Below are 22,492 nucleotides of genomic sequence, written 5' to 3' on the forward strand. Positions count from 1 at the left end.
TCTGGCTGTCAGGAAGGATGAAATAGAACAACAGTTACGTATGTAACTACGGTTCTATGAATCCTGGATGACCGCCAGTGCATTCAGTCACTCAGAATTCTCTTTGCCTTACAAGAAGATTGAGCAGAAACAGATCCTCTGAAGACACTGCAAGATGTGGGTTTCGTTAATCATTGGCAAACTTTCTGGGGAAAATCTGGTCTTAATGGGAGAGACGGCATTCATCCCGCTTTGGATGGAACTGCTCTCATTTCTAGAAACCTGGCAAATTTTATTAGTAATTCAAATCCCTGACAACCCAGAGTTGAGATCAGGACTCGGAGTCGCAGTCCTATACACTTCTCTGAGCTTCTAGTGCAGTGACTCACCCATAGTTTTATACAGTGTCTGTCCCCCGTCCACCTAAATTATTTAAATCTACAATTAAACAAAGACGAGTTGTGCATAACAACCTCATAAAAATTACAACCTCTTCTGTGACAGAAAGACAAAACAGGAGAATTAAATGCAGACTGTTAAATATCAGGTCTCTATCGTCTAAAGCAGTGTTAGTAGACAAATTAATATCACATAATCATACTGATTTACTCAGTCTCACTGAAACCTGGCTGTGTCCAGATGAATATGTTAGTCTAAATGAGTCCACTCCTCCCAGTCATAATAATACTCACATTCCTCGAGGCAGCGGCCGAGGAGGGGGAGTTGCAGCCATTTTTAACTCTAGTCTGTTAATCAGCCCTAAACCTAAACTAGATTATAATTCATTTGAAAGCCTCATTCTTAGTCTTTTACATCCGACCTGGAAAACTACGCAGCCACTTTTATTTGTTATAGTGTACCGTGCTCCTGGCCCGTATTCTGAATGTGTTTCTGAATTCTCAGAGTTTTTATCCAGTTTAGTTCTTAAATCAGATAAAGTTATTATTGTAGGCGATTTTAACATTCATGTCGACGTTGATAATGACTCTCTGGCTACCGCGTTTATCTCATTATTAGACTCCACTGGCTTCAGTCAGGGTGTACATGAACCCACTCATTGTTTTAACCATACCTTTGATCGAGTTCTGACATATAGAATTGAAATTGATAACCTAACAGTCTTTCCACAGGATCCCTCGCTATCGGATCATTATCTGTTTACTTTTGATTTCTTTTTACTCGATTACATGCCACTCAGCAACAGTTACTATACTAGATGTTTATCAGATACTGCCTTCGCAAAATTTAAGGAAATGATTACTCCGTGGTTAAATTCAATACCAAGTCCTTCAGTAACAGAGGTTTCCCGTACCGACTTTAACCTCTCCCGAATTGATCATCTTGTTGATAACGCCATAGGCTCACTGCGAACAACACTCGACTCTGTAGCTCCTCTTAAAAAGAAGTTAACAAAGTGAAGAAAGTTTGCTCCTTGCTATAACTCGCAAACCCGTGAGTTAAAACAAATATCGCGAAAATCTGAAAGGAATTGGCTTTTAACCAAACTGGAAGAATCTCGTTTAATCTGGACAGACAGTCTCAACACATATAAGAGGGGCCTCCGCAATGCCAGAGCAAACTATTACTCAGCTTTAATAGAAGAAAACAAAAATAACCCCAGGTTTCTTTTCAGCACTGTAGCCAGGCTGACTGAGAGTCACAGCTCTATTGAGCCTTGTATTTCTTTAGCCCTTAGCAGTAATGATTTTATGAGCTTTTTTAATGACAAAATTCTAACTATTAGAGGCAAAATTCATGACCTCCTGTCCTCAGTATCTATCTAACCTCAAACACAGCTGTAAGACCTAATATATATTTGGATTGCTTCTCCCTGATTTCTCTTCAAGAATTGACCGCAGTGATTTCTTCATCTAAATCAGCAACATGTCTCTTAGACCCCATCCCAACTAGGCTACTTAAGAAGGTCTTACCTTTAGTTAACACTCATATATTAGATATGATCAATATATCCTTATTAACAGGCTATGTACCACAGTCTTTTAAGGTAGCTGTAATTAAACCTCTACTAAAAAAGCCCACCCTGGATCCAGAGGTGTTAGCCAACTATAGACCAATATCTAATCTTCCCTTTATGTCAAAGATCCTTGAGAAAGTAGTCGCAGACCAGCTGTGTGATTTTCTCCATGATAATAATTTATTTGAGCAATTTCAGTCAGGATTTAGAGTGCATCATAGCATTGAGACAGCACTAGTTAAAATTACAAATGACCTTCTGATTGCTCCAGACAAAGGACTCGTCTCTGTACTTGTTTTATTAGACCTTACTGCGGTGTTTGACACAACTGACCATCAAAGTCTGCTGCAGAGACTGGAACACTTAATTGGCCTAAAAGGTTCTGCATTAAGCTGGTTTAAATCTTATTTAATCTTATTTATTCCACTGTTATGCGGATGATACACAGTTGTATTTATCGATGAAGCCAGAAGAAAGTAATCAATTAACTAAACTTCATAACTGCCTTAAAGACATAAAAACCTGGATGAGCACCAATTACCTGATGTTAAATTCAGACAAAACTGAAGTTATTGTTCTTGGCCCCAAACAACTCAGAGACTCTTTATCTGATGACATAGTTTCTCTAGATGGCATTGCTCTGGCTTCTAGCACTACTGTAAGAAACCTCAGTGTAACATTTGATCAAGATTTGTCTTTTAATTCTCATTTGAAACAAACCTCATGGACTGCATTTTTTCATCTGCGTAATATTGCGAAAATTAGGCCTATCCTTACCCGAAAAGATGCAGAAAAATTGGTCCACGCTTTTGTTACCTCAAGGCTGGATTACTGTAACTCTCTATTATCAGGTAGCTCTAGTAAGTCCTTAAAAACTCTCCAGCTAATTCAGAATGCAGCAGCACGTGTACTAACAGGAACTCAGAAATGAGATCATATTTCTCCTGTTTTAGCTTCTCTGCACTGGCTCCCTGTAAAATCCAGAATTGAATTTAAAATCCTACTGTTAACTTATAAAGCTCTAAATGGTCAGGCTCCGTCATATCTTAGAGAGCTCATAGTGCCATATTATCCCACCAGAACACTGCGCTCTGAGAACGCAGGGTTACTCGTGGTCCCTAAAGTCTCCAAAAGTAGATCAGGAGCCAGAGCCTTCAGCTATCAGGCTCCTCTCCTGTGGAATCATCTTCCTGTTACGGTCCGGGAGGCAGACACCGTCTCCACATTTAAGACTAGACTTAAGACTTTCCTCTTTGATAAAGCTTATAGTTAGGGCTGGCTCAGGCTTGCCTTTTACCAGCCCCTAGTTAGGCTGACTTAGGCCTAGTCTGCCAGAGGACCCCCCTATAATACACCGGGCACCTTCTCTCCTTCTCTCTCTCTCTCTCTCTCGTATCCTATTACTGCATCTTGCTAACTCGGCCATTCTGGATGTCACTAACTCGGCTTCTTCTCCGGAGCCTTTGTGCTCCACTGTCTCTCAGATTAACTCATATCACAGCAGTGCCTGGACAGCGTGACGTGTGTGGTTGTGCTGCTGCCGGGGTCCTGCCAGATGCCTCCTGCTGCTGCTGCCATCATTAGTCATTAGTCATACTTCTACTGTTATTATAGACATATGATTATTGTCACATATGTATACTATCAGATATTAATATATACTTTCAACATATTGCACCACAGTAGCCAGAACTATAATTATAATATTACTTTCATTAATGTTGTTGTAAGCTACTGTCATTACCATCTGTCCTGCATCTCTCTCTGTCTCTGTCTCTCTCTGTCTCTCTTTCTGTCTCATTGTGTCATACGGTTTACTGTTAATTTATCATGTTGATCTGTTCTGTACGACATCTATTGCACGTCTGTCCGTCCTGGAAGAGGGATCCCTCCTCAGTTGCTCTTCCTGAGGTTTCTACCATTTTTTCCCCGTTAAAGGGTTTTTTGGGGAGTTTTTCCTGATCAGCTGTGAGGGTCCAAAGGACAGAGGGATGTCGTATGCTGTAAAGCCCTGTGAGGCAAATTGTGATTTGTGATATTGGGCTTTATACATAAAATTGATTGAACTGATTGATGATATAGCTGTCCGGGGTCATCAGGGGGTCACAGGTGACTTTGTTGTTATAGCTTCTTAACCTGTGCATGCGCGAGACGAACACATTTGGTGCTTATGCACCGCCACTGCTGGTCATCCAGGATTCATAGAACACATCTGTTTAAAACTGCCCATTCCATCTGATGCCAATTGCTCTGTCACTTTCTATTGTTTTGTTGTTGTATTTTAATTTGTTGTTGTTTCTTTTTAATCTCTTTTTAATGTCATTTTGTGTATCTGTACAGTGTCCTTGAGTGCCAAGAAAGGCACCTTCAAATAAAATTTATTATTGTTACTAGTATTATTATTATTATTATTATTATTATTGTAAACCAATGTTTGTATTTAGACAGTTGTATCAGAGTATCAGTGTGAGGCTGAGGAACAGAAGACAAAAATCAAACCGTCTAGCTCACCTGTCATTTCGTGTTCAGAAAAAGTCTGAAGGTCTTTGAGGACCTGGTTCAGGCTCGAGTTCAGGTTCTTCATCCTGCCGTAGACATCATCCTGGTTCTTCTGAATGACGTCCATGATTCCTCCATGATGAACTACTGAATCATTCAGACCAGAGACACATGTCCACAAACTCGACACGTGGTGGTTCAGTCCTGAGAACAGGACACATGAAAACATGGAACACATTATGAGACAGTCCACAAGAGGACACAGGACATATGACATGTGGTCAGTGACTCATATGTTCATGTGTTCAAGGACCGCTGATTAAAGTTTACTCTAAAGTTGACCAGAGAAGGTAATTACGAATCCCAGATCTCAGATCATCCAATCAGGGACTTTGTACTTATGTCACAGCATGAGACACATCACAGCATGAGACATGTAACAACATGAGACACGTCACAGCATGAGACACGTCACAACAAAAACATCACAACATGAGACATGTCACAACAAGAGACACATCACAGCATGAGACACGTAACAACAGGAGACACGTCACAGCATGAAACACGTAACAACATGAGACACGTCACAGCATGAGACACGTCACAGCATGAAACACGTAACAACATGAGACACGTCACAGCATGAGACACGTAACAACAGGAGACACGTCACAGCATGAAACACGTAACAACATGAGACACGTCACAGCATGAGACACGTCACAGCATGAAACACGTAACAACATGAGACACGTCACAGCATGAGACACATAACAACAGGAGACACGTCACAGCATGAGACACGTCACAACATGAGACGCGTCACAACAAGAGACACGTCACAACATGAGACACGTCACAACAAGAGACAGGTCACAACATGAGACACGTCACAACAAGAGACACATCACAGCATGAGACACATCACAACAAGAGACACGTCACAACAAGAGACAAGTCACAAGAGACACATCACAACAAGAGACACGTCACAACATGAGACAAGTCACAACAAGAGACAAGTCACAAGAAGAGACGTCACAGCATAGGAAACATCACAAGAGACACGTCACAGCATGAGACACATCACAACAAGAGACACGTCACAACATGAGACAAGTCACAACAAGAGTTCCGTCACAAGAAGAGACATGTCACAACATGAGAAACATCACAGCATGAGACACGTTACAACAAGAGTTCTGTCAAAAGAAGAGACAAGTCACAACAAGAGACATGTCACAACAAGAGACACGTCACAACATGAGACAAGTCACAAGAGACACGTCACAACCAGAGACACGTAACAACATGACACACATCACAAGACACACATCACAACAAGAGACACGTCACAACATGAGACAAGTCACAACATGAGAAACATCACAACAAGAGACATGTCACAGCATGAGACACATCACAAGAGACGTAACCTACCAGACAGGAGAGAACACTAGACTTGCTGTATGCAAACGCCAAAGATGCATACAGCTGCTTCCCCCTCGCCCCTCTGGGTAGGTCAGACCACAACCTGGTGCACCTCAACCCCTGCTATGTACCACTAGTCAAGAGCCAGCCTGCAACCATGAGGACAGTGAGGAGATGGTCGGAGGAGACTTATGAGACACTGCAGGGCTGTTTTGGTGCGACAGACTGGCAGGCACTCTGTGAGCCACATGGGGAGGACATCGACGGGCTCACAGAATGCATCACAGACTACATCAGTTTCTGTGTGGACTCCACTGTCCCAGCCAGGACTGTCCATTGTTACCCAAATAACAAACCGTGGGTAACAAAGGACATCAAAACCATCCTCAATGCAAAGAAGAGGGCCTTCAGAGCTGGTAACAGGGAGGAGGTGAAAACAATACAGGGGGAGCTGAAGATGAAGATCAGGGAGGCTAAGGAGAGGTACAGGAGGAAACTGGAGAGGAAACTCCAGCAGAACAACATGACAGAGGTCTGGAGTGGAATGAGGACCATCACTGGCTTCAGGACCAACAACCACAGAGGAGTTGAAGGCAGCATGGACAGGACCAATGAACTGAATCTGTTTTTTAACAGATTTGACACTGCTGGACCTGCCCATCCCCCCCCGACTCTTCTGCTGTCTGTCTTGGTCAACCATCTCCCACTCTGCCCTCCTCCCCCACTCCTCCCTCTCACACCTCAACACCCTCCTGCTTGACCCCCCCTCCTCCTCCTCCTCCTCACACCTCCTCCCCCCGTGGTCAGACTGACTGCTCTCTCCATCATGAGGACTACACCCCTCCCCCACATGTCGTCACCTCCACAATTGTCTCAATGAATCCACTCCTCCCAGTCATAATAATACCCACATTCCTCGAGGCAGTGGCCGAGGAGGGGGAGTTGCAGCCATTTTTAACTCTAGTCTGTTAATCAGCCCTAAACCTAAACTAGATTATAATTCATTTGAAAGCCTCGTTCTTAGTCTTTTACATCCGACCTGGAAAACCTCGCAGCCACTTTTATTTGTTATAGTGTACCGTGCTCCTGGCCCGTATTCTGAATTTGTATCTCAATTCTCAGAGTTTTTATCCAGTTTAGTTCTTAAATCAGGTAAAGTTATTATTGTAGGCAATTTTAACATTCATGTCGACGTTGATAATGACTCCCTGGCTACCGCGTTTATCTCATTATTAGACTCCACTGGCTTCAGTCAGGGTGTACATGAACCCACTCATTGTTTTAACCATACCCTCGATCTAGTTCTGACGTATGGAATTGAAATTGATAATCTAAAAGTCTTTCCACAGAATCCCTCGCTATCGGATCATTATCTGATTACTTTTGATTTCTTTTTACTCGATTACACGCCACTCAGCAACAGTTACTATGCTAGATGTTTATCAGATAGTGCTGTCGCAAAATTTAAGAAAAAGATTACTCCGTGGTTAAATTCAATACCAAGTCCCTCAGTAACAGAGGTTTCCTGTACCAACTTTGATCATTTTTTGGATAGCGCCATAGGCTCGCTGCGAACAACACTTGACTCTGTAGCTCCTCTTAAAAAGAAGTTAAAAAAGCAAAGAAAGTTTGCTCCTTGGTATAACTCGCAAACCCGTAAGTTAAAACAAATATCGCGAAAATTTGAAAGGAACTGGCGATTGACCAAACTGGAAGAATCTCGTTTAATCTGGACAGACAGTCTCAAAACTTATAAGAGGGGCCTCCGCAATGCCAGAGCAAACTATTACTCAGCATTAATAGAAGAAAACAAGAACAACCCCAGGTTTCTTTTCAGCACTGTAGACAGGCTGACTGAGAGTCAAAGCTCTATTGAGCCTTGTATTCCTTTAGCCCTTAGCAGTAATGATTTTATGAGCTTTTTTAATGACAAAATTCTAACTATTAGAGGCAAAATTCATGACCTCCTGTCCTCAGATAGTACCTATCTAACCTCAAACACAGCTGTAAGACCTAATATATATTTGGATTGCTTCTCCCAAATTTCTCTTCAAGAATTGACCGCAGTGATTTCTTCATCTAAATCATCAACGTGTCTCTTAGACCCCATCCCAACTAGGCTACTTAAGGAGGTCTTTCCTTTAGTTAACACTCATATATTAGATATGATCAATATATCCTTATTAACAGGCTATGTACCACAGTCTTTTAAGGTAGCTGTAATTAAACCTCTACTAAAAAAGCCCACCCTGGATCCAGAGGTGTTAGCCAACTATAGACCAATATCTAATCTTCCCTTTATGTCAAAGATCCTTGAGAAAGTAGTCGCAGACCAGCTGTGTGATTTTCTCCATGATAATAATTTATTTGAGAAATTTCAGTCAGGATTTAGAGTGCATCATAGCATTGAGACAGCATTAGTTAAAATTACAAATGACCTTCTGATTGCTCCAGACAAAGGACTCGTCTCTGTACTTGTTTTATTAGACCTTACTGCGGTGTTTGACACAACTGACCATCAAGGTCTGCTGCAGAGACTGGATCACTTAATTGGCCTAAAAGGTTCTGCACTAAGCTGGTTTAAATCTTATTGATCTGATCGTTTTCAGTTTGTTGACGTTCATAATGAATCATCCTTACATACCAAAGTTTGTTTTGGAGTTCCGCAAGGTTCTGTGCTCGGACCAATCCTATTTACTCTATATATGCTTCCTTTAGGTAACATCATCAGAAATCACTCTATAAATTTCCACTGTTATGCGGATGATACACAGTTGTATTTATCGATGAAGCCAGAAGAAAGTAATCAATTAATTAAACTCCATAACTGCCTTAAAGACATAAAAACCTGGATGAGCACCAATTTCCTGATGTTAAATTCAGACAAAACTGAAGTTATTGTTCTTGGCCCCAAACAACTCAGAGACTCTTTATCTGATGACATAGTTTCTCTAGATGGCATTGCTCTGGCCTCTAGCACTACTGTCAGAATCCTCGGAGTAACATTTGATCAAGATTTGTCTTTTAATTCTCATTTGAAACAAACCCCACGGACTGCATTTTTTCATGTGCGTAATATTGCGAAAATTAGGCCTATCCTGACCCAAAAAGATGCAGAAAAATTGGTCCACACTTTTGTTACCTCAAGGCTGGATTACTGTAACTCTCTATTATCAGGTAGCTCTAGTAAGTCCTTAAAAACTCTCCAGCTAATTCAGAATGCAGCAGCACGTGTACTAACAGGAACTCAGAAATGAGATCATATTTCTCCTGTTTTAGCTTCTCTGCACTAGCTCCCTGTAAAATCCAGAATTGAATTTAAAATCCTACTGTTAACTTATAAAGCTCTAAATGGTCAAGCTCCGTCATATCTTAGTGAGCTCATAGTGCCATATTATCCCACCACAACACTGCGCTCTGAGAACGCAGGGTTACTCGTGGTCCCTAAAGTCTCCAAAAGTAGATCAGGAGCCAGAGCCTTCAGCTATCAGGCTCCTCTCCTGTGGAATCATCTTCCTGTTATGGTCCGGGAGGCAGACACCGTCTCCACATTTAAGACTAGACTTAAGACTTTCCTCTTCGATAAAGCTTATAGTTAGGGCTGGCTCAGGCTTGCCCTGTACCAGCCCCTAGTTAGGCTGACTTAGACCTAGTCTGCCGGAGGACCCCCCTATAATACACCGGGCACCTTCTCTCCTCTCTCTCTCTTTCTCGTATTCTATTACTGCATCTTGCTAACTCGGCCATTCTGGATGTCACTAACTCGGCTTCTTCTCCGGAGCCTTTGTGCTCCACTGTCTCTCAGGTTAACTCATATCGCAGCGGTGCCTGGACAGCGTGACGTGTGTGGTTGTGCTGCTGCCGTGGTCCTGCCAGATGCCTCCTGCTGCTGCTGCCATCATTAGTCATTAGTCATACTTCTACTGTTATTATACACATATGACTACTGTCACACATGTATACTGCCAGATATTAATACATACTTTCAACATATTGTACCACAGTAGCCAGAACTATAACTATAATATTATTACTTTCAATAATGTTGTTGTAAGTTACTGTCATTACCTGCATCTCTCTCTCTGTCTCTCTCTCTGTCTCATTGTGTCATACGGATTACTGTTAATTTATTATGCTGATCTGTTCTGTACGACATCTATTGCACGTCTGTCCGTCCTGGAAGAGGGATCCCTCCTCAGTTGCTCTTCCTGAGGTTTCTACTGTTTTTTTCCCCTGTTAAAGGGGTTTTTTTGGGGAGTTTTTCCTTATCCGCTGCGAGGGTCATAAGGACAGAGGGATGTCGTATGCTGTAAAGCTCTGTGAGGCAAATTGTGATTTGTGATATTGGGCTTTATAAATAAAATTGATTGATTGATTGATTGACACTGTGCTTCACTGCTGACCATGTGAGAAGACAGCTGATGAGACTCCACTCAAATAAGGCTGCAGGCCCTGATGGTGTCAGCCCCAGGGTGCTCAAAGCCTGTGCCCCCCAGCTATGTGGAGTACTTCAGCATGTCTTCAACATGAGCCTGAGTCTCCAGAGGGTCCCCTTGCTGTGGAAGACATCCTGCCTCGTTCCTGTGCCAAAGACGTCGCATTCCAGTGGCTCCAAGGACTACAGACCCGTGGCATTGACCTCCCACATCATGAAGACCGTGGAGAGACTCGTCTTGGAGCAGCTCCGGCCCATGGTCAAGCCACTTTTGGACCCCCTCCAGTTCGCCTATCAGCCCCGACTTGGAGTTGAGGACGCCATCATCTACCTGCTCAACCGTGTCTACGCCCATTTGGATCATCCGGCGAGCACTGTGAGGGTCATGTTTTTTGACTTCTCTAGTGCGTTCAACACCATACGTCCAGCTCTACTGAATGACAAGCTGACAGCAATGCAGGTGGATGCCCCCCTGGTGTCCTGGATTGTAGACTACTTGACTGGCAGACCACAGTATGTGCGCTTGCAGCGCTGTGAGTCAGACAGAGTGGTCAGCAATACCGGGGCCCCGCAGGGGACTGTCCTCTCTCCCTTCCTCTTCACCCTCTACACCACAGACTTCAGCTATTGCACTGAGACCTGCCATCTTCAGAAGTTTTCTGATGACTCTGCTATAGTTGGATGTATCACCAAGGGTGATGAGGATGAGTACAGGGCAGCTGTGGATAACTTTGTCACATGGTGTGAGCAGAACCAACTGCAGCTCAACGTGGCAAAGACAAAGGAACTGGCTGTGGATCTGAGGAGGACCAAGACACCGGTGATCCCTGTTTCCATCCAGGGGGTCAGTGTGGACATTGTAGAGGACTATAAGTACCTGGAGGTACACATTGACAATAAACTGGACTGGGTTAAGAACACTAACGCTCTCTACAGGAAGGGCCAGAGCCGTCTCTATTTTCTGAGGCGACTGAGGTCCTTCAACATCTGCCGGACTATGCTGAGGATTTTCTATGAGTCTGTGGTGGCCAGTGCTATCCTCTATGCTGTTGTGTGCTGGGGCAGCAGGCTGAGGGTGGCGGACGCCAAAAGACTCAACAAACTGATCCGCAAGGCCAGTGACGTTGTGGGAACGGAGTGTGACTCTCTGATGGTGATGTCAGAGAGGAGGATGCTGTCTAAGCTACGAACTGTCTTGGACAATGTCTCACACCCACTCCACCATGTGCTGGTCAGGCACAAGAGTACTTTCAGTGGGAGACTCATACCACTAAGATGTACAACTGAGCGCCACAGGAAATCATTCCTGCCTGTGACATGTCACAACATGAGACAAGTCACAACAAGAGTTCCGTCACAAGAAGAGACACGTCACAACAAGAGACACATCACAGCATGAGACACGTCACAACAAGAGTTCCGTCACAACATGAGACACGTCACAACAAGAGTTCCGTCACAAGAGATACTTCACAACATCAGACACGTCACAACAAGAGTTCCGTCACAAGAAAAGACACTTCATAACAAGAGACACGTCCCAGCATGAGACAAGTCACAACAAGAGACACGTCACAAGCGACATGTCACAACATGAGACACTTCACAACAAGAGACACATCACAAGAGACACGTCACAACAAGAGACACGTCACATGACACAAATCTTTGTGATGCTGAGAACTTTGTGTTCCCCGCCAACCCTCTGATCTGACTCTGTCCTCTGGTATCCATCTCTCACAATGAATCCAGTCTGTGTACGTGGACGAACATTTTAAGTTTTATCGTGACGTTTTAAATAAAATAAAACTTTACCTTCTTTAATTTTCAGAATGGAATCAGAGACGCCATCCAGCCGCCCACAGACTCCCTCCAGCTTCGAAAGCCTCTTCTCCAGACCGTCTCCAGACCTCTTACAGTCTCCCATCTCCACCAAGAGCGTGTTCTCAAACCGCCGCACGTCCCCATCCATCCCGTCCAGACGGTCGCGGCTGTCCTCGATGTGCTCCGTCACCTCCTGCTGGATTTTGTCCAGCTCAGAAATGATCTTATCCTTTGTGTTTCCTGTCAGAGATCAAACGATGACCGTCAGCCAGGACACGTGAAGTCATGAATTCAGACAGTCTGTGTTACCGAGTTGGACTCACCAAGGTCGGTGATGACGCTGCCGTGTTTCTGTACCGTGTGTTCGAGTCCCTTAAGGGTGTCGTTGATGGAGCTGAAGGTGAGGATGACCTCAGACAGTTCACCCTGCAGCGTCTTCAGCTGGTTGTTGTTGATGGAGCCTCCGATCACGCTGTGGCCATCTAGAGGCTTCTCAGCATCCAACCCAGGTCCACGTCCACTGCTACCACCAGCACCAGCGCCACCAGTGCCACCAGTTCCACCACCTAATGGGAGTTTAGTTTGCAAAGAACCTTAATGACCTTTTCATACAGAAAAAAACATGAGCTTACATTAAAACTTTTATCAGCTCGTCTTCAGCTCAAAATCACAGGGAGAACATTTTTATGAATTAAAAGCTGTTTAAAAACCAGAATCATTAACGGCATCTATTTTTAATGAGTGAACCAAAGAAGAGCAGGCTGGATTTATACTACTGAGCAGGGCTGCCCCTGACCAAATTGGGACCCTAAGCAAAATTTTATTTGGAGGCCCCCATCCCAAATGTATCATAGGTACAAAATGACCAAACAACAACTTGCCATTTAACTTGACAACCTTTACTGGCAATAACAAATGTACTGTAGATACAGTAGTTTGGCTGTATGAGTCAAATAAAATAAAAAATTCAACCTGAAATAAATAAATACTAAATAAAAATAACTTCAAACTGAAATAAATAAATAAACAAATCTGAGTCACAAATAGCCATCAATTACTCATCAAAATAAAGTAACTTCCACCACCTCAATCCCCCACCCTTGATTAAACACTGAAAATAAAATAAAAGAGGGAGACAGGTTGTTCCTATTTAATCTTATTTTGTTATATTTCTCCCTCTCCCCTCTCTGGAGGTGTCCAATCTCCCTCAGCCCTCCGCCTCTCCCACCTTAATTAAACACTGAAAACAGAAATAAAATACAGAGACATTCTTTTCTATTTTCATCTTATTTAGCTATATTTCTCCCTCTCCCCTCTCTGGGAGCATCCGACCTCCTGGCCCCGCACATACCCCCGAAGCTCGGGTCTCCCCCTCCGTGGAGCCCGCCCACCCTCCCAACCCCGCACATACTCCTGAGGCTCTTTTGGACGACATGTCGACAACTCTTCACCTGCTGCAGCTCTGCAAGTGCCTGCCAGCGCACCCCTCTTATTGTTCAGATGTCGAGTGCTGTCAATCATTGCAGCGACGCATGGGCAGTCAGGACTCTTCTCTCCTTCCTCAAGCTGATTCTACGCGCACCTCACGGTACCGCATGTGTGCATCCATTGCGCATAGCGCAATTGCGTCCCCTCGCACAAAATGTGGCCCCCCATGGAAGATGAGGCCCTACGCACAGCGCATGTTCTGTGTTTAGGGAGGGGCGGCCCTGCTACTGAGATTTGAACTGGTGGAGATTGATGATTGAACTGAGCCTGACAAGACAAGCCCTAGGGAACCAAAGGCCCAGAGACATATTTGATCCAGGTTAATAAAGTTTCTGTAAAAAAAGACATTTGAATTTACAGAAAAAGAAGAAGAATTAAACAGAGAGACGAGATAAATCTGTTTAACTGAGCTGGAAGTTTAAAGGCCAAAATCTGAACTTACATTTTAAGAAAATGCTCCAGGATTTTAGAAAAACCTGAAATCTAATTCACGATATTTTCAACCTCCTGTTCACACATTGGTGAAAAAAAAACAGACTGGAAGCGTAAATAAACACTTCAGATGGTGAGACACAGCTGAGACACCCATGAGACAACTGTGAGACACGACGCTGCAGAAAAACACTGCAGACAACTGGACAGATTGACATCTGACCTTCTGCATGAGACGTGTGAGTAAAAGACTCGTCTGATTCAGTCAACAATCAATGGAGATGACTAATCAATAATTATAATCAATATTTATAATCAATAATTATTGTCTTTATTAAATTTCATATCACACATCAGATGTGATCCTGTAAAAAACAAACAAAAAAAACACAATGGTAATGAAGTCAGCGTCAGCGTGGGCATCACATGACCATAGATGGAGCTCGTGTGGTTACAGTCGTAACCCTAACACTGCTGAACGGTCAATATGGTAAATTCAGATTGACACAATAAATCTGCTGCTGTCATTGCCGATTAACTCTGGGGGCAGGGGTCTAATTGGCAGTCATGTGATTGGTTGATCTGACCTGTGGGCGTGTCCGAGCTGGTCTTACATTGGCCGGTGCACCTCCTAACATCATCTCTTAGCAGGCGGACGTCGTCCTCCAGCTGTGAACACATCTGGAAACAGCTGTCCCTCCCTGAGTCCAATCTGATCTGGAGTCTGTTGATGTGGCTCTGCACGTGCCCCAGTGCATCTTGGGAATGATTCTTCAGCCTCCGAAGCTCATCCTCCACCTTCCTGCACAGCTCACAGTCGTGTCCCAGCAGCTCCACCTCCGTCACGATCCGGTTAAAGTGTTCGCCATGATCTCCAGTCAGAGCTTTGATCTTACGGACGTCATGGCTCAGGTCCACCACCTGCGTGACCATTATTAACAATATGATTGTTATTAATCATGATCACAGTTTATCAGTAATAATGATAATGATAATAATAATGATCACAGTTCACTATTATTATTATTATCATTATTATTAATGATATTAATGGTCACAGTTATTGTGCTCAAAATCGTATATAAATAGTAGAGAGTTTTTTATAGTTTAAATTTACATCAGTTTAAAGACAGTTTCTGTTCAGGACTGATTTAACATTTGTGATATAAAAATATCCGCTCAGGATGAAGATGAAAAATTAGTCACTTTTTGTCTTCTTGTACAATCGTTAAATATTAAAGTAAATAACCACATGCTGATTTTAATATGTTCACATGGTTAGATTTAACCAATAAGAATTTCTCTTTTTGACCTTCTCTTCTATGTTGTCTTTGATTCGTCGCTGCAGTTTCACTTTGGAAAAAAAAAAATCCTTGTTCGTGTATTTTCAGGTTCGTTCTTCAGTGAAACTTTAATTTGTCACGTTATAAAAAATCTGCGAACGTTAAATCTCACCTTGTCGAGCAGAGAGTCTCCAGAAACCGACAGGTCTTTGAGTCGAGTGTTAAAGTGTCGAATCTGATCCTCGTTGGCGATCACTCTCCACTCCAGTGATTTCTCTGTTGCACTCTCTCTGTCTCCTCCTGAACCAGGTAACCCTCCACCTGTAGATCCTCCACCTGTAGACCCTCCACCTGTAGACCCTCCACCTGTTGACCCTCTACTTGTTGACCCTCCACTTGTAGATCCTCCTCCTGGACGTTCTTCTGAACGTCCTCCTCCACCTACCCAGTCACCCCCTCCTCTTCCCCCTTCTCCTCCTCCTCCCTCAGACCCTCCACAGCCGCACTCCTCCAGACTCCAGCTCAGGAGGGATGTCTTGTTTTCCAGGTTGGACAGCCGGTTGTCATGGTCGCTCACCCTGTCCTTCACCAGCCCCACGTCCAGCTCCACGTCTGCGATCCTGAAGGCCTGGTCATCGAAGCGGTCCAGGAAGACCGTTCTCAGGTCCCCCAGTTCTCTGTGAATGTAGTCCTTCAGATCGTTTTCCAGGTGTGAGCAGCTCTGCTCTGTCCGCTGCACAGTGTTGTTGATCCGCTGTTCCAGGTCCTTTAGCTGATTGTCCAGTCTGTCCTCCGTCACCACAACATCCCTCCCTCTTTCCCTGATTCCATCGCCACCAGTAAATCCTCCTCCTCTGAAGCCACCATTCTCCCTGTTGCTGCTGCTGCCTCCTCCACTGAGCTCTTTGTCCACACGGTTCTGCAGAACATCAAAGTTCTCTGAGGCCGAGCTGATCTTGCGCTCAGCATCAGTGATGCGGTTTTGGAGGTCATCAAGAGTATCACAGCATCCTTTCAGATCCATCACTTCCCGTCGCAGCCCGTCCAAGCCCTGCCGATACCGAACATCCATGGCATTCAACTGCTTCTGCAGACCTCGGATACTCTCCCTGTCCTCCTGCTGCTGCCGGCGCAGATCCTCCACACCAGCCTGGAAAAGACACCATAAACCCGAAAACGTTTGACTTCAGCTTTTCATGTTTTATTTCTTCTTCACACACTTCAGTCAGAATACACAGAGAGAGATTAACCATTAACAATACCTGACAGGAGGAGCAGGATAGCGACACCCTCCTCTCCAACTCCCTCAGGATCTCCTCCTTCAGTGAATTCAGCCTCCCTCCGCTCAGTCCTCCTCCAGACAGACCTCCATCCAGGTCATTCCCTTTCCCATTCACCAGGTGGTTGTTGATGCTGACCAGAGTTTTATCATGAGCCTGTTGGAGCAGAGACACAGTTTTAACTGTCCCAGAAGGAAGACAAACCGTCTTTACCACCAGCCCATTAAATGGACCTGTCCACCCATTATCAGATGTGAGGTGAAGCTGATTGTCTCCGACAGCTTGACGTACAGGAAAATAAAGATTATAATTCACGCTCAGAGTACAGCGAGTATTCCTATTTAAATAATGTAACGGTACTGAGACAAAGCAGGAAGTAGGACTCACCTGTGTACGGTTGTCCAGCTGGTCCAGTTTGGTCTGAATGCTGTGAATCGTCTCTTTAATCTCCGGCTGAGCTGCATCAGCGGGGTTTCTTCCTCCTGAGGAGGTACCTCCTCCTCCTCCTCCTCCTGCACTGACGCCCAGTCTGTTCATGTTGCTCAGGGTGGACTGAAGGTCCTGGAGGTTTTTGGTCAAACTCTGGATCTTCTCCTCCAGCTGCCTCATCTTCTCATTCTCAACTCGTCCTGGAAAAAAAGGAGGCAGCAACTTCAGAGCTCCAATCACAGAAGCTTCTACAGTCACATGGAGAGGAAGGTGGGGCTACACATGAGTACCATCATTCATGCTGGTCTCCAGTAGAGGTCAGATTACTTCCTGTTTCTTTTATACAGAAGAGTCGGACCACTGAGATGAATAAGAACCAGTACCAGTTTATTTAAGTTTTGGATCACATGGGTTCAGCCCAACATCCTGGTCCTGAGCAGTAACTGAAATGTTTCACCTCAGTCAGTCCGTTCAACGATGGTTTCTGTTAATGTTTAAAGAATCTTTGTATGGTTTAACGTTTTTGTCGCTTTTGAGGTCACAGTGTTTTTTCTTTTAATGTCAAAGCTGCATCGCTCGGTCTGCACTGCGATCAATGAGAGGATGATGATGATGATGATGATGATGATTTCTCTGATGACTGAAGAAGGTACTCAGAATAAAATACTAATTATTTACATGAGTATTTAACATGTTTAAATTCATATGTGATTAAATGCACTGAGCATTTATTTGTTTCATTGTAATTTAAAAACATGTTGATCTCTCTCTCTTTTGGTCATGTGAGTAAAGTGTCTGTCGATGATCACTGAGAGGGCGAGACGGAAGACACTGTAAATATAGACATGCAGAGACACAGACACCAAACAGTTCACACTTAAAGAACAACCAGCAGCTGTTTGTGTTCGTCCTTCAATCAGAACAGACAGACAGACAGACAGACACACACACACACACACACACACACACACACACAAGAATCCACTCACCACTGTGTCCTCCACTCTGTCCAGGTCCATATCCTCCTCCTCCCCCCTGTCCATAGTTCGTCTCTCCCCTCTGTCCTCCTTGTCCCAGTCTGGGCTGAGTTCCTGCTCCTCCAACTGGACCATCGTTGCAGTCCTCTCCACTGTAACCGTGGCAACACTTCCACTCCATCTCTGTTACCATTTTGTAGGCCACTTTGTAGCGGGGTCTCATGTAGGTGCGGTACCTGCAGAGACATGAGACATAACTGATGACCTATAGGACAAAGACGTCTTCATTCAGTGAGACCTCTTCAGTCACTGTGAGTCTTTATCAAAGAATAAAATAAAATAACTGATCTGAATGTCCTCTGGTGTCAGACCTCTTGTGGTGTCAAACGTCTGCTGGTGTCAAACGTCCTCTGGTGAGACAGGTTAGACCGTCGTGAGACAGGTTAGTTTTACCCTACTAACGATGTGTTGTTGCAATAGTTAACTTGCTCAGTATGAGAGGAACCGCAGGTTCAGACATTTGGTGTATGTGCTTGGCTGAGGAGCCAATGGTGCGAAGCTACCATCTGTGGGATTATGACTGATCGCCTCTAAGACAGAATCCCACCTAGCCGTAATGATACCTCAGCGCCGCGGATCTTTGGTTGGCCCCGGATAACCGGGCTCAGTTGGTGAGCAGAGCCGTTCGTGACAGGGCTGGGGTGCAGCCGGTCGATGGTCGCCCCTCTCCTATCACACACTGCATGTTTGTGGAGAACCTGGTGCTAAATCACTTGCAGAAAAAAAAAATGAAAAATTGAATGGCGTCGAACCTCTGCTGGTGTCAAACGTATGCCGGTGTCAAACCTCTGGCGTTAAATGTCTGCTGGTGTCGAACCTCTGCTTCTGTCAAACGTCTTCCGGTGTCAAACGTCATCTGGTGTCAGATGTCATCTGGTGTGAAACATGTGCTGGTGTCAAACGTCATCTGGTGTCAAATGTCATCTGGTGTCAAACGTCTGCTGGTGTCGAACCTCTGCTTCTGTCAAACGTCTTCCGGTGTCAAACGTCATCTGGTGTCAAACGTCATCTGGTGTCAAATGTCATCTGGTGTCAAACATATGCTGGTGTCAAACCTCTGGCGTCAAATGTCTGCTGGTGTCAAACGTCTGCTGGTGTCAAATGTCTTCTGGTGTCGAACCTCCGCTGGTGTCCAATGTCTGCTGGTGTCAAACGTCTGTTGGTGTCAAACGTCATCTGGTGTCAAACGTCTTCAGTCACGGTAAGTGAAACCAGTGTGTGTTACAGTGTATGTGCTAACAGCTATTAGCCCAGCAGCTGAGAGGCCCCCTCCACCATCGGTGCTAGCTGGGGAGCTAACACCACCACCAGCGGCCCTCAGTGGGGTCACGCGAACGGTTAATACCCCATCAGCTGAGAGGCCTCCTCCACCACCAGTGCTACCCGAGGAATCAACACCACCTGCGGCTCTCAATGGAGCCGCGTGGTTGGCTACAAGCCCAGCAGTTAACTACGGTACCGTCTCAAGATGTATACTCAATCACATGTATAACATCAAAACTCCTGATAGGAATTCAGTGACTAAAAAACACGGGTTAACAAACATTTTTTCTACATTGAATCAAGCTAAAATAATTTGGGATCCACACTGTAAAAAAGGGCTCCTCGGTGGGCACCTCAATATTAATCAATCAATCAATCAATCAATTTTATTTATAAATAATCAATATCTGGAGTATAATTGACCTATGGCTGAGCCCTGCCCTCAAATGCGATGAGCCAATCACAGTGCATATAGCCATTCCCATACACTCTGACATTCTCTGCCTGGACATCCATTGAAATGCATTACGGTAAGTCAACATTGTGTTTGAGGCAACATATTGTCACTTTGCTGGAAAGAAATATAAAGTTATCTTTAACATCTCTAGCTAACGTTAGCTAAAGTTAGCCTAATGTTAGCTCCTAGCTGCATTGTTCATCATGTCACCTTGTTTGCTGGGAGTTCATTAGCCTATTTTGTTCTAGTTTTGTACTTTGGTGATTGTACATCATTGTTAGCTGTTGTCCAAAGGGCTCTAGTTAAGCTAACGTTAACTTCTGGAGCTTAGCTTCATTAACTTATCTGTAATGGCAGAGATAACAAAGGTTGGTAAACGTTGTGCTGAATGATTCAGTGTAAATACTGTAGCACCAAACTAACGGAGAGACACTCTTGGTAAAGATGGTAAAAAGGCTGTTATCCTTTTGTCATATTCTGAGCCAAAAACCTTAACTTCAGTGGCACTTTGATGCACCAAAATTTCCAGTTTCCAAAAGCTTGTTCACAATAATTCAAAGCCTGATAGCCTATATCTTTTTATTCCTAACTACATGGTGAAGATTTTCTCTATTACTGTTGTGTGTAGACTATTTTCTGACTTATAGAGTGACAAAAGAGATAAACAAAGTTGAACCAGGAGTTATTAATGTGTCCATATGCGGTTTATCACGCTTACACTGGGACCTGTAAATTTTGGCTTATAATTTCAGCTTTTCATCGACCTTCTCAACAATAAAATGATGAATATATCCAGTGCGTAGTTTAGGCCCTTTTGGTTACTTCTCAATGACATCTGATCGTTATTTCTCCAAAACCTGTGAGGGTCCTAAGGACAGAGGGATGTCATATGTTGTAAAGCCCTGTGAGGCAAATTGTGATTTGTGATATTGGGCTTTATAAATAAAATTGATTGAATTGATTGAAAAATCATCAATTGCCTCCTGCGAAATGCCATGTACTGTGACACCTGCCATAGCGCCGGTCACTGAATGTTGATATTTTGTCTGGGTGAGTGGAGGGGGGTGTGGCTTAGCCATAGCTTTTCTGTTTTAATTGTAGTTGATTGTACTACACTGTTGTTGTTATCATTTGTTTTATAGCACTTTGAGATTCCTTGGAATGTAAAATGCAATAAAAATACATTGTATTACTATTACTATTATTATTATTATTATTATTATAGCTCAGTTCCATAAAGAGAGCAACTAGAGTGTTTACTGTCTGACTCTAATATTGATTTTATGGGTTTCTCTGAAACGTGGCTAACTCACTCATCACCAAAAGCTGCTGTAATCCTGCCTGGTTACAATGTTTTTAGGAAAGAAAGGAACCAGGAGCAGGGATGTGGAGTTTTATTGTATGTTAGAAACACCCTGAAATGTGAACAGATTACATGGCCCACCGATAACACTATTGAATGTGTTGGGGTAAATATTACACTCTCTTCTGAGATGTCTTTTACAGTTATATGTACAGAAAACCCACAGCCAACATAGATTTCTATGAACAACTTAAAGCTGTGATCACAAAAAAGAAATACTAATATTTGGCGATTTCAACATAAACTGGGATAGTACAGCAGACAGGAAAAATTTGAAACAGTTGACTGAGCACTTTAATCTGTCTCAACTCATAGAGAAACCTACCAGAATTACCACTCGATCCAGAACCAGAATTAATCTGCTCTTCTCTAACAAACCGGAACGAATTGTCAAAACCCATAACCTCCTGACTGGACAATCAGACCATAATGCCATTTCCTGAAAGCTCACCAAATCATGTTTTACAAACTCGTCACAATATTTTTTCAGTAATAAAATTAATTTTAATATCATACCACAGAGCCAACAAGAAAATCTTAAATTGACCTTGATGGCCTGAACTGGAACAAGATCACCTCCTGTGAGGAAATTAACAACAGCACAGATTCATTTTTAAAATGTGTTATTGAGTCTTTCTCCAGAAGAGTGAGCCAAAAGAAAATAAAGTGGACACTGCCATGGCTAACCCCCGACTTTCTAAAGCTGACGAAAGAGCGAGATCATCTACTTACGAATTTTCTGAAATCTGGTTTAACTATAGACCGACTTAAATTCACTTCTACAAGAAATAAAGTAACTCAGACAATGTGAAAGGCCAAAGCAAACTTCTTCATAGCTGTGATCAAAAGTGCAAAAGGTAATGGGAAAAAATCTGTCAAAACATCAATAAGCTTACAGGTAAACAGAATAAACAAAATGACACAGAACTGGAACTTAATACTGACAATAAACTGGTGAGAAGTCCAGATGTCCTGGCCACAGAATTAAACACCTTCTTCATAAAATCAGTAGAAGAGATCTCCAAGCTTTTTTCCTCTCCGGAGTGTGGCTACCATTCTATCAATCATGCCCTGCCTGTATTTAACATAGAGCTGATCACAGAAATTGAAATTGCAAACATCATCAATACTCTAAGTAATTCCAAGGCCAAGGACATGCACGGACTTGACACCGTGTTTTTAAAAGCACACAAAGATTACCTTGTATGCCTGATCACACACCTGATTTACTTATCCATCAGACACTCAGTTGTTCCATCATCTTGGAAGATGGCCATAGTTAATCCCATCTTCAAGTCTGGATGCAGGACAGAC

The 22,492-nt window shown here is 43.5% G+C and overlaps 1 protein-coding gene across 2 annotated transcripts in view; it reads right to left on the reverse strand.

Moving 5' to 3' along the window:
• The window catches only part of LOC117256539 (EMILIN-1-A-like), a 58,444-nt gene that overhangs the window by 7,576 nt on the left and 28,376 nt on the right, over nt 1-22,492 (reverse strand). The window contains exons 3-10 of one of the 2 annotated variants that reach the window (XM_078172909.1): nt 18,048-18,271; nt 17,017-17,258; nt 16,612-16,785; nt 15,522-16,499; nt 14,681-14,987; nt 12,470-12,712; nt 12,138-12,386; nt 4,466-4,657 (exon numbers count right to left, since the gene is read on the reverse strand). In XM_078172909.1, the coding sequence (XP_078029035.1) occupies nt 4,466-4,657; nt 12,138-12,386; nt 12,470-12,712; nt 14,681-14,987; nt 15,522-16,499; nt 16,612-16,785; nt 17,017-17,258; nt 18,048-18,271 (2,609 nt within the window). Of the gene's footprint in view, nt 1-4,465; nt 4,658-12,137; nt 12,387-12,469; nt 12,713-14,653; nt 14,988-15,521; nt 16,500-16,611; nt 16,786-17,016; nt 17,259-18,047; nt 18,272-22,492 lie in introns of both variants that reach the window. The other variant, XM_033626007.2, reaches the window with a different exon arrangement.

This window comes from Epinephelus lanceolatus, chromosome 2, assembly GCF_041903045.1.
Source record: "Epinephelus lanceolatus isolate andai-2023 chromosome 2, ASM4190304v1, whole genome shotgun sequence".
Taxonomy (NCBI): Eukaryota; Metazoa; Chordata; class Actinopteri; order Perciformes; family Serranidae; genus Epinephelus; species Epinephelus lanceolatus.